Source organism: Salvelinus alpinus, chromosome 12 (assembly GCF_045679555.1).
Source record: "Salvelinus alpinus chromosome 12, SLU_Salpinus.1, whole genome shotgun sequence".
NCBI classification, from domain to species: Eukaryota; Metazoa; Chordata; class Actinopteri; order Salmoniformes; family Salmonidae; genus Salvelinus; species Salvelinus alpinus.
Window position 1 is genome coordinate 25,011,755 of NC_092097.1, and position 17,762 is coordinate 25,029,516.

General features: G+C 45.4%; 1 protein-coding gene across 3 annotated transcripts in view; it reads right to left on the minus strand.

Annotated features, from left to right (window-relative positions):
* LOC139535736 (calmodulin-binding transcription activator 1-like) overlaps window positions 1–17,762 on the minus strand; it is a 113,769-nt gene that overhangs the window by 8,210 nt on the left and 87,797 nt on the right. For 2 of the 3 annotated variants that reach the window (XM_071335487.1, XM_071335488.1), the window contains exons 8-20: window positions 12,201–14,116; window positions 11,651–11,777; window positions 11,306–11,440; window positions 4,813–4,958; window positions 4,523–4,707; window positions 4,301–4,379; window positions 3,937–4,204; window positions 3,373–3,851; window positions 3,122–3,282; window positions 2,745–2,997; window positions 2,252–2,323; window positions 2,000–2,020; window positions 1,742–1,887 (exon numbers count right to left, since the gene is read on the minus strand). In XM_071335487.1, coding sequence (XP_071191588.1) covers window positions 1,742–1,887; window positions 2,000–2,020; window positions 2,252–2,323; window positions 2,745–2,997; window positions 3,122–3,282; window positions 3,373–3,851; window positions 3,937–4,204; window positions 4,301–4,379; window positions 4,523–4,707; window positions 4,813–4,958; window positions 11,306–11,440; window positions 11,651–11,777; window positions 12,201–14,116 — 3,988 coding nt within the window. The remainder of the gene's footprint in view (window positions 1–1,741; window positions 1,888–1,999; window positions 2,021–2,251; window positions 2,324–2,744; window positions 2,998–3,121; window positions 3,283–3,372; window positions 3,852–3,936; window positions 4,205–4,300; window positions 4,380–4,522; window positions 4,708–4,812; window positions 4,959–11,305; window positions 11,441–11,650; window positions 11,778–12,200; window positions 14,117–17,762) is intronic. The other variant, XM_071335489.1, reaches the window with a different exon arrangement.

The window sequence follows — 17,762 nt, forward strand, 5'->3', positions numbered from 1 at the left end:
ATGTGCACCTTATTGTGATGTTGTATTGATAATGACCTATGTGCACCTTATTGTGATGTTGTATTGATAATGACCTATGTGCACCTTATTGTGATGTTGTATTGATAATGACCTATGTGCACCTTATTGTGATGTTGTATTGATAACGACCTATGTGCACCTTATTGTGATGTTGTATTGATAACGACCTATGTGCACCTTATTGTGATGTTGTATTGATAATGACCTATGTGCACCTTATTGTGATGTTGTATTGATAATGACCTATGTGCACCTTATTGTGATGTTGTATTGATAATGACCTATGTGCACCTTATTGTGATGTTGTATTGATAATGACCTATGTGCACCTTATTGTGATGTTGTATTGATAACGACCTATGTGCACCTTATTGTGATGTTGTATTGATAACGACCTATGTGCACCTTATTGTGATGTTGTATTGATAATGACCTATGTGCACCTTATTGTGATGTTGTATTGATAATGACCTATGTGCACCTTATTGTGATGTTGTATTGATAATGACCTATGTGCACCTTATTGTGATGTTGTATTGATAATGACCTATGTGCACCTTATTGTGATGTTGTATTGATAACGACCTATGTGCACCTTATTGTGATGTTGTATTGATAACGACCTATGTGCACCTTATTGTGATGTTGTATTGATAACGACCTATGTGCACCTTATTGTGATGTTGTATTGATAATGACCTATGTGCACCTTATTGTGATGTTGTATTGATAATGACCTATGTGCACCTTATTGTGATGTTGTATTGATAACGACCTATGTGCACCTTATTGTGATGTTGTATTGATAATGACCTGTGCACCTTATTGTGATGTTGTATTGATAACGACCTATGTGCACCTTATTGTGATGTTGTATTGATAACGACCTATGTGCACCTTATTGTGATGTTGTATTGATAATGACCTATGTGCACCTTATTGTGATGTTGTATTGATAATGACCTATGTGCACCTTATTGTGATGTTGTATTGATAATGACCTATGTGCACCTTATTGTGATGTTGTATTGATAATGACCTATGTGCACCTTATTGTGATGTTGTATTGATAACGACCTATGTGCACCTTATTGTGATGTTGTATTGATAACGACCTATGTGCACCTTATTGTGATGTTGTATTGATAACGACCTATGTGCACCTTATTGTGATGTTGTATTGATAATGACCTATGTGCACCTTATTGTGATGTTGTATTGATAATGACCTATGTGCACCTTATTGTGATGTTGTATTGATAACGACCTATGTGCACCTTATTGTGATGTTGTATTGATAACGACCTTTGTGCACCTTATTGTGATGTTGTATTGATAACGACCTATGTGCACCTTATTGTGATGTTGTATTGATAATGACCTATGTGCACCTTATTGTGATGTTGTATTGATAATGACCTATGTGCACCTTATTGTGATGTTGTATTGATAATGACCTATGTGCACCTTATTGTGATGTTGTATTGATAATGACCTATGTGCACCTTATTGTGATGTTGTATTGATAACGACCTATGTGCACCTTATTGTGATGTTGTATTGATAATGACCTATGTGCACCTTATTGTGATGTTGTATTGATAATGACCTATGTGCACCTTATTGTGATGTTGTATTGATAATGACCTATGTGCACCTTATTGTGATGTTGTATTGATAATGACCTATGTGCACCTTAGGTTTCGTGCCATGTGTGTACCTGAGAGAGTGTCTGTAGCTGCGGTAGTATTGCTGGATCAGTACTGCTGCTCGCCGGCTCTGCTGGAACTTCCTCTGTTCGTGGAAACTGCGGAAGCGGCTCTGGATCAAAATGGCTGCCAGCGTCATCCTCTTATAAAGTGCATACTGATAGAGATATTACATTAGACTGGTCAGGGAAATAGTACAAACTTAATGTACATTCAAACAATGTGTTATAGAATAAAGACAGAGAGATTGAGAGAGAGTGCCACACTACCTTCAAGGCTATCCATGACAGCTTGAGAGAGATGGAGAGAGGGAGAAAGAAAGAGAGAGAGTATGAAGGACATATTGTGGATACATCCAGTCATAGTGAACCAGACTAGACATAGAGTAGAAGGTATGTCAGCTGCTGTGTTCTAGCTGTCCTGACTAATGGCTGAGCTGACTGATGCTGATTGGTCATTGGTTTCAGTAGCAGGGCTGATATGTTCTTCTGATTGATCTGGGATTGAGAGTCTTACTGTACCTGTTTGTATTTCTTATAGCAGCGCTGGACCACTGCTACGGTCTCTTTACGTTGCTCCTGGATTGGCCGGCCCTAGAGGAAGGAGGGAGGGAAGGGTGAGTTGGCATGGCAACCACAGGGGAGAGACCAGGAGTGGGCATGCGAGCCACAGATGGTTGACCCCAAACTTCACAACACTGGATTCTAGATCATACAGTTGTTGCAGTGTATCCTTATGAGGGAGAGAGAGAGAGAGAGAATGCAGTGCAGTTGTTTTTTCTATCCAGGCCATGCTCTGCTTAAACTCCCCATGCAGGGTCAATCACACACACCCAGACAATACTACTCCAGACATCCACCCATTCACCCTTCAACCTGTGGAGCCAGGGACCTGGCAGGGAGAACTTTTAACCCAGAATAAAGTCTTCTTCTACTTGACCCTTCTGTTGTATTTTGTAGTGCTTTGAGTGATTTTTGTGTACGACAGCTTTACAAACAGAGTTATTATCAATACCTTGTACTTTCTGAGGGTGTGGTGGGCGTGTCTTGCAGCCTCGTACAGTTCTCTTTGCTCCGCCTCTGTCAGTGTGAGGTGGGCAGGGTTGGTGTCTGGGCCCTCTCCACTGAGTGATGCATGCAGGAAGGAGCTCCAGTCGGCCGGGGAGGGCAGGCCTTGCGGAGCCAGGGGACTTTCCTGATCCTCAGGCCCGGTCAGGGGGCTTGGTATAGGGCTTGGGGTGGGCATCTGGGGCCTGGAGTATAGAAACCTGAAGGAAAATCACCAGAAGCAGTATGAGGGAGAGTGCAGGCAGTAATATACACTACATCGATACAATACCACAGTATCATATAGAGATAGGAGATATAGAGATAGGAGCTTTCTGGACTCACCGCTCCACGTCACCAATGTAACTAGCCAACCAGCTGACATCACCGCTGACCCCAACGGTCTCCGGTGGCGACATCTCAGTCTCCGTGGCAACAAAACCCTCCTGTTTGATCCTGTCAGGAGTCGCTTCCATGATGTGTTCTGCCAGCATCATCATGTTCATCTGCAACACACACCCAAATAAGTGCTTGCATGAAGTAAAAGTAGGGGCTTGAGTGGAGTTATTGGTCAAACTAGCCTAAGCTCCTCCTACCTGCAGGTCTTCACTGTTCTCCTGATAGGTCAGCAGTTCTGGCTCCTCCCCCCTGGTGGATACGCCCCTCTGACGCAGATGATTGGCCAGTCTCTCCTTTCCCAGAATCCTCCTGGCCAAACTCCGCCTCCCAAGAGCCTGCCGCAAGCTATACCTACTACCACCCCCTGACCCCCCTAACCTGGCCTGCAGAGGTGGGCTGGGGAAGTGGGGATTTGGGGTGTTAGAGCTGGGTCTGGGGGGGTGAGTGTTTAGGGGGCTGAGGTTGGGTAGTTGAGAGCGTGGGGGGTTGACTGGCTGTTGCTGGGCCTCAGGGTTGAGTTTGAGTCTCTTGGCTGGTGGGAGGTCTCCCTGGTTGTCTGGTGGCCCCCGGTGTTGGCCCTGCAACTGGGGTTGGCCCTGATGAGCCCAGCTCTGACTCTGGCTCTGGCTGTGGTTCTGGGTGCTCTGCTGTGGTTCTGTCCTGGTTCTCCTTAGGTCTGGAGAGACAGAGCATGATATCACACATGAAACTGCGGCCCTCAGGGTTAAATACCCCAATGTAACCAAGGTAACCTCTCTCACCTGGGTTAGAGCTGGGTGCGGGGCTTTCCCTATGTCCACTGGGCTCCAATTCGCTGCTCCACCTGTCCATCCAGGTGTCAGTGGGCGGACTCTGAGTAGGAGGAGTCTGTTGAAGCTGCTCCAGTAGCTCGGCCAAGCGAGTGTGTCCCCGTGAGCGTGCAATACTGAGTGGCAGGCGGCCCAGCGAATCAGGGATGGCCAAAGCTCTGGGGTCCCACTGGTACAGAACCAGCGCTGCTTCTGTATGACCCAGAGCACAGGCCCACATCTACCGGGCGGAGACAAAACACGTCATATACACACAGCATTAAATAAATATAGACAGAACATACATTCACATTACATCACAAACACAATCTCTTACCAGTGGGGTGCAGGAGAAGTGGTCGACATTGAGCGGGTCCACCTCTAATTCCAGATCTATGCTGTCTGCATGCTTAGTGCTGAGGAACAGAGGAGCACGTTTAGAACCATATCTTAATGTACCTGTGTGTGTGTGTGTGTGTGTGTGTGTGTGTGTGTGTGTGTGTGTGTGTGTGTGTGTGTGTGTGTGTGTGTGTGTGTGTGTGTGTGTGTGTATTCTCACCGCCAGCGGATGAGAGTCTGTATTAACCCTGCGTATCCCTGAGCTGCGGCCAGGTGCAGCAGGGTCATGCCCCGGGAACTCCGGCTGTGGATCAGCTGATTGGAGGAAACCCAACAGGGGCGGGTCATCATCTTCTCACACACCACCACCACACGGCCCTCAAATGAACCCTCGACTGGGGAGAGCTGGAGAGAGAGGGAGGGGTAAAAGCAATCAATCAATAAAACAATCAAACAATTAACTAGCCAATCAATCAACCAACCAATCAATTAACCAATCCATTGAGTTACCTGGGACTGGTGGTCAGTGCCACCTGCTCCTCCACCTCCCCCCGTGGCTGCTGTGGTTTCGGAGCTCTGATGGTGATTGGTTATCTCAGCCATCCTCTGTTCCATCTGCTCCAGACGCTCCAGAATGGACATCCTGAACTGGGTATCTATGGAAACACAGGAGGGACACACTGTGATTGGATAAAAGTGGGACAGGCAGAGATGACTGGTTGAGGTGAGCTGTGCATAACTCTATTCATAATGTGTTCATTATCTCTGTAGCAGATTCCCATAAAGTAAGAGAAAACAGAGTTTACAGGGTGAAACATCAAGCTCTCTCTCTACAGAGATAAACCTTAAAAACAAACTAGACCTGGGGGCAAGTCAACAATAGTCCATGTTTGTATCTATCTGAGAGAGAACAGGAGTGTGTACTTGCACTGTGTGTGTGTGTGTGTGTGTGTGCTTGCGCGCGTCTTTGTTCAAATGCTACTGCAGTGTTGCTGCAGTGCAGATTATGTCATCCCCACCTGATGGTCTCTCTTTCTCCCTCTCCATCTCTGTCTCTCCCTCTCTCTCTCTCTCACTCTCGCCCTCTCTCTCAGGATGCGGCACACACAGAGGAGGAGAAGAAGGTGGGACGACAACTGTGACATAAGAGCTCCTCCCCTTTAACACAACTACTACAGCCAATCAGAATGGAGCATAGCCTGCCAGCTACACACGACAGAGAGCTCATCTGAATGAACAGAAAAACAAACTCAACATGTTGTGTTAGCTTCCCAAACAAATGCCTTAAGGTCAGTGGGCTAACATGTTCTGTAGTCACCCAGACATGTTGGGTTCAATACCAGCTGGTTATACCACCACATTGGGTGGACAGAATTTTAGGGGGAATTTAGAAGTTTCTCTGTTCTATGTCTAGGCGGGTCTGTCTGGATTACTCCGATCTGTGTGGGTGTTGCATCAGTCTGCTGCATGTGGGACCTTGATCTCTCACCAGACACAGAGGAATCATGAATTACACTGACCCTCTTTGACTCTCCAACTGTGTGTGTTTGTGTCTCTGCATGTGTGTATCTACAGACTTGTGTGTCTCAGTCTCCAACCATGTTTGTGTTGCTCACAAGATATGTTTGTATGTGTGTCAGTCACTTTCCTCCTACAGGGAGCCTATCCGTCTACTCCATAGGCTACACCCCGTTCCTACCCTTCTATGAGGCCCTCAGGGGCACTTCCAGTCACACACACAGCATGTCAGTGACAACAGCATGTCCAGGACAACGCAGTACTTGGCGGTGGAGACATGACCACTGCTGACAACATGCTTGTTTCTATGTTTTAGTTTTTTTCAGTCGGGTATTTATGGATGGCGGGAGGTCTGTTTAATTAGAGAAAAGCTTGTTTTCCAGAACTGTTAAATTCTGTTCCAAGTTTTGACCCACTTTCTGCCCCTGTTCCTGCCCATCAGACTTGGGATTTGTTAAATTGTTCTATAATTGTTAAAGTAACCAGAATAAAAACTGTGAAATGTCACATTAGGAAATTATTTTCACCAGCCCACAGGGCTTTCAGCACAACTCACAGCTAGTCTAAAACTCGTGGCACTGTCCACTTCTCTTGGTGCTGAAATCAGAATGTGGGATGGCTTCATGCAACTTCGACTTGGTTTAGACCAGCTCGTAGCCTACTCCCCTCTGTTCAATTCACTCACTTATAGTTTACAAGTTATAATAGTTCATTTCCCTAAATGTAGGCCTATGCCTTTGCGAAAAGTTAATAGACTAGGCTACATAAGTCCCCAAACGGCATATGAGTTACACGGACAGTGGCTTATTGTAGTCCTTTGTTTGAGGTTGATTTATTCAGAGAGAAAGAGAGAGAGAGCGAGACAAAGCGCAAGAGAGAGAGAGAGAGAGAGAGAGAGAGAAAGAGATAGCAGCTCTTCCACAGCACACGTGTTACTTAGTTACTTAGTCATTGTGCTACCAGGCCAGCCAAGTTACACAACATAATATACAGGGGTTAGCCATTTACACACGTTTTAATACCTGTGCCGCAAGATGAGGGAATTTACCTGGACTGTGTTGGCTATGAGCCTTTACCAGGTATATCATCGGCAATGACCAATGAAAGCAATGTAAACACACACAACTAACGACTTTCGAGATGATGCGAGCATGCATAGGCAGACATAGCCTACTATCAACACCACAGTCAGATAGCCAAAGTGAATAATAGGATAAACTAAAATCCTCTAAATGGCTCCAGTCCAGACTCAACAGCGACCTCCGAGACACTCTGTGGCTCTCGCATTTTCAACACCAATTACGAGGTAAATGCACAAAACACCGACAACAGCTAAAAGTCTATTTTCTGTTTTCTATCTCGTTTTCACATAATAGATAAGGCTACTAACCGGAAAGCTCAAATAGTTTCTCTGACGCTCTCTTTGTCCTTCTTCTTCTGTTTTACAGTTCCCTTTTAGTTTGAGGTGTGCGACGCTTGCTACCATGCAACATCAATAGAACAAAGTGGAAGAGCCGAGAGAGAGAGTCTCTACCCTCCCCTCCCATTTCGCGCCGTTTCTCTCCCCTAAAACCGTGATAGGTGCGTAAACAGGGCAGACGTTCATTCTAATTGCGCCGCAGGGAAACAGACGCCGGGGTTAAATCTAACCATGGGGAGTTCCACGAGCTACCGGTGTCTCGGTCATCATCGGTGGGAGAAAAATAAACGAATCACAAGAGTCAGAGACAGTAGAATAACTTGACTACCGGCTTTTCAAACAAAGGCACAGTGGAGAGACGAGAGTGAATTCAAGCAGGCGTGAGTAGGCTAATGCAAATATGCCTGGGTAGCCGTACTTTATCATTCGGCTATTTGATCTCTTTGGTGCATTGTACAATTTTGGTAGGCTAGTTTATGACAACGAGCCTCAATATGGGGCGACCGACCACTGAAACAGGCTTAAACTAGGCTGCCGAGGCTACGCCTCTCTCTCATTCGGTCAGTCTGTCGAGATTATGCTGGGAGCGACTATGCACAGATGGCTGCTCTATTAATCCCACCTCCAGCGTTCTAAAACGCTATAAAATCTATTGCTATTCCGCTTTGTGTATCCTATGTGAGCGGAACCTGGTGAAGACCCATTACGGTTTACATTTAGCTGCAATAAAACAGACCGTTAACGCAACAAAACATTATGCGAGTGTTCTCTTTATGTGGACCGCAGCAGTGCGTCTTTCTGTAGACGCATTGCCGCACTGCCCCTCCCCCATCTTTCTCTTGCTCTTTCTCTCTTGCTCGCTCGCTCTCTCTCTCTGCATTGCGGGCGATAGCACAGGCCACAATAGCGTATCTATCACATAGACTGGAGCGAACGAGATGAAACACACAAGCCCCTGAACTATACAGGCATTGAAGAATTACAGCACCTTGTTGCACAGACTAGTGTTTGCAAGAGTGAATGTTTGTGTGAGAGGGAAAATTGAGTAGCAAACTAAATGTAACTACTTAGAGGTTCGTACAGTCAGGAAACCTTATTGTCATTCAATAATTGGCAGGATGTTGTCTTCATGTTGTGCATGGTGAAAAACAACAAAACACACAGCAATCACATAAAACAAGGGTCTTAAGCCTATGACCAACAGGTGTTTAAAAATTTCATTTCAGTTCACATGACAGCAATTATACACAGGCTATATATAGCATGTCCCCCACACAAAGGCTCCCTGGAGGCTGCAGTATAAAACATACAGTGCCAGTCAAAAGTTTGGACACACCTACTCATTCCAGGGTTTTTCTTTATTTTTACTACTTTCAACATTGTAGAATAATAGTGAAGACATCAAAACTATGCAATAACACATATGAATCATGTAGTAACCAAAGTGTTAAACAAATCAAAATATATTTGAGATTCTTCAAAGTAGCCACCTTTTGCCTTGACAGCTTTGCACACTCTTGGCATTCTCTCAACCAGCTTCATGAGGAAGTCACCTGGAAAGCATTTCAATTAACAGGTGTGCCTTGTTAAAAGTTAATTTATGAAATGTCTTTCCTTCTTAATGTGTTTGAGACAATCAGTTGAGTTGTGACAAGGTAGGGGTGGTATACAGAAGATAGCCCTATTTGGTAAAATACCAAGTCTATATTATGTCAAGAAGAGCTCAAATAAGTAAAGAGAAAAAACAGTCCATCATTACTATAAGACATTGAAGGTCAGTCAATACAGAAAATGCCAAGAACTTTGAAAGTTTCTTCAAGTGCAGTCACAAAAACCATCAAGCGCTATGATGAAACTGGCTCTCATGAAGACCGTCACAGGAAAGGAAGACCCAGTTACCTCTGCTGCAGAGGATACGTTCATTAGAGTTACCAGCCTCAGAAATTACAGCCCAAATAAATGCTTCACAGAGTTCAAGTAACAGACACATCTCAACATCAACTGTTCAGAAGAGACTGTGTGAATCAGGCCTACATGGTCGAATTACTGCAAAGAAACCACTACTAAAGGCCACCAATAAGAAAAGGAGACTTGCTTAGGCCAAGAAACACGAGCAATGGTGATTAGACCGGTGGAAATCTGTCCTTTGGTCTGATGAGTCCAAATTTGAGATTATCTGGTTCCAACTGCCGTGTCTTTGTGAGACGCAGAGTAAGTGAACGGATGATCTCTGCATGTGTAGTTTCCACCACGAGGCATGGAGGAGGAGGTGTGATGATGTGGGGGTGCTTTGCTGGTGACACTGTCAGTGATTTATTTAGAGTTCAAGGCACACTTAACCAGCATGGCTACCACAACCATCTGGTTTGTGCTTAGTGGGACTATCATTTGTTTTTCAACAGGACAATGACCCAACACATCTCCAGGCTGTGTAAGGACTATTTGACCAAGAAGGAGAGTTATGAAGTGCTGCATCAGATGACCTTGCCTCCACAATCACCCGACCTCAACCCAATTGAGATGGTTTGGGATGAGTTGGACCACAGAGTGAAGGAAAAGCAGCCAACAGGTGCTCAGCACATGTGGGAACTCCTTCAAGACTTGGAAAATCATTCCAGGTGAAGCTGGTTGACAGAATGCCAAGAGTGTGGAAAGCTGTCATCAAGGCAAAGGGTGGCAACTTTGAACAATCTAAAATCTAAAATATATTTTGATTGAACACTATTTTGGTTACTACATGATTCCATATGTGTTATTTCATAGTTTTGATGTCTTCACTATTATTCTACAATGTAGAAAATAGTAAAAAAGAAAGAAAAACCCTTGAATGAGTAGGTGTATCCAAACTTTCGGCTGGTACTGTATTGCAGGCTTAAATTAACAAGTCCCATCAGGCATAGTGGTAGAATGTCTCGCCTTTGGAAAATAATGACATTTTTCCAGCCAGTGGCTCTAGACTAGTGGTGCTGTCCATGGTTCTGAAACAAGCCTCTACATTTTCTATCATTATTTCCGACTCAACACTCACTCAGAGAGAGATTGTAAGAGAGTGTATCTGGTCCCAAAACACCCCTTGTCCCTATTCCTGGCCCCTATGTGACGTGTAAATCCAGGCACCCATACAACATGGTGGAATCTCCCATCAAACCTATGGCATGATCAGCAACACACCAAAAATGCTATATTACATGCAGGAACCCAAATCTGTAGAAATATATTACATCACTAGCCGGCTACCACCCGGTTACTCAACTCTGCACCTTATAGGCTGTTGCCCTATATACATACTGTAGACATGGAATCACTGGTCACTTTAATAATTTACACACTGCTTTACTCATTTCATATGTATATACTGTATTCTATTCTACTGTATTTTAGTCAATGCCACTCCGACATTCCATTCCATTCTTTTACTTTTAGATGTGTGTATTGTTAGATACTACTACACTGTTAGATACTACTGCACTGTTGGAGCTAGGAACACAAGCATTTCACTACACCCTCAATAACATCTGATAAATATGTGTATGTGACCAATAAAATTTGATTTGATTTAAAACAGTAAATTGTCTAAACACTCTGTTTCACCCTTGGTACTAGCATCTGAGAAGAGGATTCTGTAACCCCCCCTCATGTATGCATTCATGAAGCCTTCATCACAGCTACATAAGACATCATAACATCTGTCATAGAGTGGCACGTGTGATTTCAGTCATTCTGAGCACTGGGGGTGGACACCCTAGCCAGGATACCAGGGTTAACATCCCTACTCTTACAATAAGTGCCATGGGATCTTTAGTAACCACAGAGAGTCAGGACACCCCTTTAACGTCCCATCCGAAAGACAGCACCCTACACAGGGCAATGTCCCTAATCTCTGCCTTGGGGAATTGGGATATTTCTTTTTAGACCAGAGGAAGAGTGTCTCCAATATCACTTCCAACAGAATCTGGTCTCCCATCCAGGGACTGACCAGGACCAACCCTGCTTAGCTTCAGAGACAAGCCAGCAGTGGGATGCAGGATGGTATACACTCACGTACGCACACAGACAGTGACTTACCGTCCAGGGACAACCAGTCGTGTTGTGAGGAGGGCAGGGCGGGCAAGTCTCGAGCTTTATACTCAAACACCACAGAGGAAGAGATCACATCCCCACCCATAGCCACCTGCAGCATCACCAGACCTGTTTCATGGGCTAAGACACACACACACACACACACACACACACACACACACACACACACACACACACACACACACACACACACACACACACACACACACACACACACACACACACACACACACACACACACACGGGTTGGGATTAGTAATAGAGTGTGTGCATGAGAAAGTAGATTGCTGAGTATATGCATGTCTTTGTGTGTGTGTGTGAGTGTGTTACCAGGGCAGTAGCAGCGCAGTACTCCTGGCTGTATGAGAGCAGCTGGGACACTGATGTGGTCAAACAGACAGCTGTACTCCCTGCTGGCCTCCAGCCAAGGACCTGTTATCAACACTTTCACCCCACCCTGAAACAAAGACACACAGTCACATGCAGTGATGTTGTGTGTGTGTGTGTCAAAGCGTCCAAGGGGATGACGCCACTCTGTATGTTCTCTTTCTTAGTGTCTCCCTAGTCTCAGTCTGACCCACTTGCCACTGGGCACTGACATCAATGCTGAGCCACAGACTGTGTGTGTGTGTCTCAGGTCATTAATGTCTCAGAGGATCTACGTCAGACTCTTACTGCGTACAGCAGACGTTGGCCTTATGAGTTATATGGTTTAGGTGACAGTTGCTGATAGTTCATGTATACTAGTGTAATCTATACACTACTTCCTATGTCTATGTAGCTACTTTGGGTGATATATCCATTCGGAAGCTAGGGAATGGGAAGTTGGGCTTCAAGAGGTAAGAGGTCAGAGGTTAAGGGTTAGGTACTAGTGCCTCACCTCTGGGTAAGACCACTCGGGGGAGTAGTCCGTCACCCCAAACAGCCTTCCCGTCTCTGGCAGCAATCTCAGAGTTCCCTGCTCCACCTCTGAACCCTGAATGGGGGCTGCTCCTGCCTCCTGGCCCTCTCCAACCTCCTCCTGGGGCATCAGAGCAGGGGTGTAGAGTGCACTGCCTCCTGTCCCGGCCACCGCCCCCCCTCCACTCCCCTCCACAGAGATGAAGTCATTGATGAGGTCAGAGAACTGGTTCCCAAACGATGCCTCAAAGCCTTCCAGGCTGATGCCCCCGCCTGCCCCCTCAGCTCCCCCAGCCTCCCCTACACCCGGCTGGGGAAGAGTAGAGCTGTACAACCCCCCCTCCATGGCTGCTCCAGCTAGAGACTGAGGACTGTCCACCACTGAGCTGTTAACTCCTGCATCCCTGACCCCGTTACTGAAAATATATTTCTCTCCTATTTCTTGTCCTCCCTCTACTCCCCCACTCTTGGTTGTTGGCTGTAGGTAGTGCTCTCCACCTCTCCCAACACCAGTGTTGTTTCTGTAGGCGTCATGCTGTTCCCCAGGATTGAGGAGTAACTCTGCCCTCTTCTGTGTCTCTTTCTCTGGGGACGTCACCTTCCCAGGTCCTCTGGTGCTCAGCTGGTCTTTTCTCATCTCCTGCCCCCTTACAGGAAAGCTACCCAGCCCCACTAGACCTCCCTGGCTGCTTTCCTCACTGTCGCCATGTTGGTCTGGTGAGGGTTGGTGGAGGTATGTGTGAGGGTCTCCGTTGGTGCCTGGAGAGTCAGTCTGTGGTATAGTAGGTAGGCCCAGATAAGCTTGGGTCTCGCCTGAGTCCTGGCCCGTCTCAGAGGCACAGATCTGGGGCTGGGTGGCCTGGGCGAGGGGGGTCTTAGGGGAGGCCTGCAAGAAGAGACTAGGGGAGTGTTGGTGTATCTGCTGTGCCAAGCTCTGGGCGCAGGCTGATGACATCACAGCACTGAAGTCCATTTGCTCCAGTGTGGTGCTAGGGCTCAGGCCCGTCCCCTCGCCAGCGTACCCGCTCTGATTATCCAGCGGATGCTCCAGGGGAGTATCTTCGGTCTTGATGTTTACGAGCGTGGCGTTGAATACATAGCCGTTAGTCGTTAGTGACTGTGGAGAGCAGTGGAGCCCCCCCTCATCATTACAGCTACCTCCCTCGGCCTTACCCCCTCCTCCCCCGTATGTCTGGCCCTGCTTGGGGTTGTTGAGGAAGCAGTCTGGGTCAAAGTTCATGCTGGTCTCAAGAAGGTTGACTCCAGAACCTCCGGCATCCAGACTGCTGGAGAGGACCAACTCCCCCCCTTCCTCTGCTAATCCCACCCCCCCAGGGAACTCAAAGCGCTGTGTGTCCGGGGCAACAGCCAGTAGAATCCCAGTGGTGGTGGCGTCATGGGTGGCACCAATCAGGTGGGCGTGTTCTGTGGTGTACACGGAATCCCCTGTTACCGTGGCAACCTCGGACATGAACACGGCAGCAGAGCTCTGTGATAGGCTGCTGGCCAGGCCGAGGGTGGGACTGTCTGCAGTAATGTCGCTGGTGATTGACAGTGGGGAGCTCTGTGTGGTGTCGGGAACCTCCACCTGATTGGTGGATGTGGAGGAGACTTCCATGCTGCTCTGAGGAAGCAGGGAGGGTTTGGGCAGCCTACCATTCTTCCTCTCCCCCCCTCCTCTGCTCCTGGCCCCCACTCCAGGACTGGGCTCTGTCTGCCCCTCAGACACATCACTGTTCTGCACCTCTGTCCCAGACCCTGTCCCAGTCCCAGCCCCTGTCCCAGTCCCAGCCCCTGTCCCTGTCCCAGCCCCTGTCCCTGTCTTTGCTTCTAATTTGGGGGAGATAATGCGGTGTTTGGCTGTGGAGCATTTCTGGTGCAGGCTACTCCCGGCACCTGGGAGAGAGGACAGAGAGATGGAGAGGGAAAGAAGAAGGGGTGGAAAGGACAGAGAGATGGAGAAGGAGAGAAGGAGGGGTGGAAAGGACAGAGACAGGGATTGATATACAGTATATCACTGTTATACACTACATAATTTATAAACTGTCACAAACAATTTACAAGCCACAAAACACAAATACAGAGACAACATTTTGTCACTTCATGTTATCAAGTATTGATCACATAGTTTGGACATTACCAGCTGTCAATTTCAGAGGGGAATTAAATCTGTTTTAACAATTAAGTTGAATATCTTCTAGTTTACCTGTTTGATCCTTTATGTTTCTCTCATGGCCCTGAGAGCTTAGAGCACATGTGTCAAACTCCGGTCCGTGAGGGCAGAGTGTCTGCAGCTTTTCACTCCTCTCTTGTACTTGAATGATACATTTAGGTAATTGATTAGTTTGGAACTCCTCATCACCTGGCTTTCTAGGTCTTAATTGGACATAGATCTAAAGGAAATAACAAAAGCCAGCAGACAAACGGCCCTCCAGGAATGTAGTTTGACACCAAGGCCTTAGAGCAGGGTTCCCCCCCACAATTTTTGGACATCTGTTCCAAAGTATTCTCGAGCATAATATAAAGTATGTATACACCTTGACTTTTTCCACATTTTGTTGTGTTACAGCCTGAATTCAAAATGGATTAAAAAAAAATCTTGCCCATCTACACACAATAACCCTTAATGACAAATGTATTGAAAATTAAATGCAGAAATATTTAATTTACATACAGTAATACTGAACTTATTTAGGCTTGCCATAGCAAAGAGGTTAAATACTTATTGACTCAAGACATTTCAGCTTTGTTAACATTTCTAAAAACATAATTCCACTTTGACATTATGGGGTATTGTGTGTATACCAGTGACAAAAAACATAAACATTTAACATTTAATACATTTTAAATCCATCATTAGCACCTTAGAGACTGCTGCTGTATATACATAGACTTGAAATCACTGGCCACTGTAATAATTGGAACACTCGTCACTTTAATAATGTTTACATATTTTGCACTACTCATCTCATATGTATATACTGTATTCTATTCTATTCTAATGTTTTTGAGTCTATGCTGCTCCGACATTGCTCGTCCAAATATTTATATATTCTTAATTCCATTCCTTTACTGAAAATGTGTGTGTATTGTTGTGAAATTGTTAGTTATTACTTGATAGATATTACTGCACTGTTGGAGCTAGAAACACAAACATTTCGCTACAACCGCAATCATTTTTTATTTATTTATTTATTTAACCTTTATTTAACTAGGCAAGTCAGTTATTAACAAATTCTTATTTACAATGGCTGCCTACCAAAAGGCAAAAGGCCTTTTGCGGGGACGAGGGCTTGGATTAAAAAAATAAAATAATTATAGGTATATATATACATACAGTATATATATATAAATTTAGGACAAAACACACATCACGACAAGAGAGACAACACAACACTACATAAAGAGAGACCTAAGACAACAACATAGCAAGGCAGCAACATATGAGAACACAGCATGGTAGAAACACAACATGACAACAACATGGTAGCAACACAACATGACAACAACATGGTAGCAACACAACATGACAACAACATGGTAGCAACACAACATGGTAGCAGCACAAAACATGGTACAAACATTATTGGGCACAGACAACAGCACAAAGGGCAAGAAGGTAGAGACAACAATACATAATGCAAAGCAGCCACGACTGTCAGTAAGTGTCCATGATTGAGTCTTTGAATGAAGAGATTGAGATAAAACTGTCCGGTTTGAGTGTTGTTGCAGCTCGTTCCAGTTGTTAGCTGCAGCGAACTGAAAAGACAAGCGACTCAGGGATGTGTGTGCTTTGTGGACCTTTAACAGAATGTGACTGGCAGAACGGGTGTTGTATGCTGAGGATGAGGGCTGCAGTAGATATCTCAGATAGGGGAGAGTGAGCCCTAAGAGGGTTTTATAAATAAGCATCAACCAGTGGGTATTGAGACGGGTATACGGAGATTACCAGTTTACAGAGGAGTATAGAGTGCAGTGATGTGTCCTATAAGGAGCATTGGTGGCAAAGTAGATGGCCGAATGTTACAGAACATTTAGCCACTCGAGAGCACTTTAACCTGCCAATCTATAAATTATGTCTCCGTAATCTAGCATGGGTAGGATGGTCATCTGAATCAGGGTTAGTTTGGCAGCTGGGATGAAAGAGGAGCGATTACGATAGAGGAAACCAAGTCTAGATTTAACTTTAGCCTGCGGCTTTGATTTGTGCTGAGAAAAGGACAGTGTGCCGTCTAGCCATACTCCCAAGTACTTGTATGAGGTGACTACCTCAAGCTCTAAACCCTCAGAGGTAGTAATCACACCTGTGGGGAGAGGGGCATTATTCTTACCAGAGAAAACTTGTTGGACACTAAGAAAACTTTGTTGTAGAGCATTTCACACAAAATCCGGGGAGGGGCCAGCTGAGTATAAGACTGTATCATCTGCATATAAATGGAAGAGAGAGCTTCCTACTGCCTGAGCTATGTTTTGATGTAAATTGAGAAGAGCGTGGGGGCTAGGATTGAGCCTTGGGGTACTCCCTTGGTGACAGTCATGGGCCGAGACAGCAGATGTTCTGACTTTATACACTGCACTCTTTGAGAGAGGTAGAGAGCAGAAATCAGTGAACCAGATATCAGAGCACAAGTCAGAATTGGGGCTAGCAACAGTAGATGGGCCAGGGTGTACATGCACATTTCCAAATATCATCAACAGTAATACATTCAATAATATCTGCTAAACATGTGTATGTGACCAATAAAATTTGATTTGATGTTCCCCAAGCTGGAAAAGGGGCCGGAGCGGAAAAGTTTGGTAACCCTTGCTAAACAAAGAGCTAAATGATATACTGTGTGAGGTTGCCACCATGTGTTCAAAGTGTGAACTACACACTGAATTGATGTACACCAGGGGGTGTCAGACTCATTTTGTCCTGGGGCTCGGGGGACACATTTTCTCTCTTTCTTGAGGTCTGGAGGGCTGCAATGCAAATTAGGTATATTGTCTTGCCGTCAAAAGACGCAAAAACACAATGGACACAGTGAAGAGACTGATTAAAGAATTTGTATTTTTTTTACATTTACGTCCATTGTCATTTCATTTCAAGACTCAAAGGCCAGCATTGCCTGAACAGAAAGGATGTATTAAGCAGATGTAAGGCGGCCCAGCATACCGTTGATAAGTGACTTATCAACTGTATGCAAGCATTCTCTGTTTTGATCTTGCCAACCCCCATTGTCACACCTCTGAGAAGCTGAGGTGTTGTTGTCTTTGCAGGTCTGTAGTTCTATCTGATTGGAGGTTAACTTTACAGTAATACTATTGGTCAACAGTTCAGATTTTGAATCCAAACAACTCAGATGTTGTAAAAGGGTCTAAGATTTATTGTCTCTCTCTCTTTTTTTCCCTGACTTGCTGTGGTGAGATATACACTGTCTTTCTTTCTCTCTCCCTCTCCCATGAGCTATGGGCCAAGGCACAAGCCATGGTTTCCTTGTCTCTCTCTCTCCCTCTGTGATCATGCTTAGAATAATTCCTTGTCTCTCTCTCTCCCTCTGTG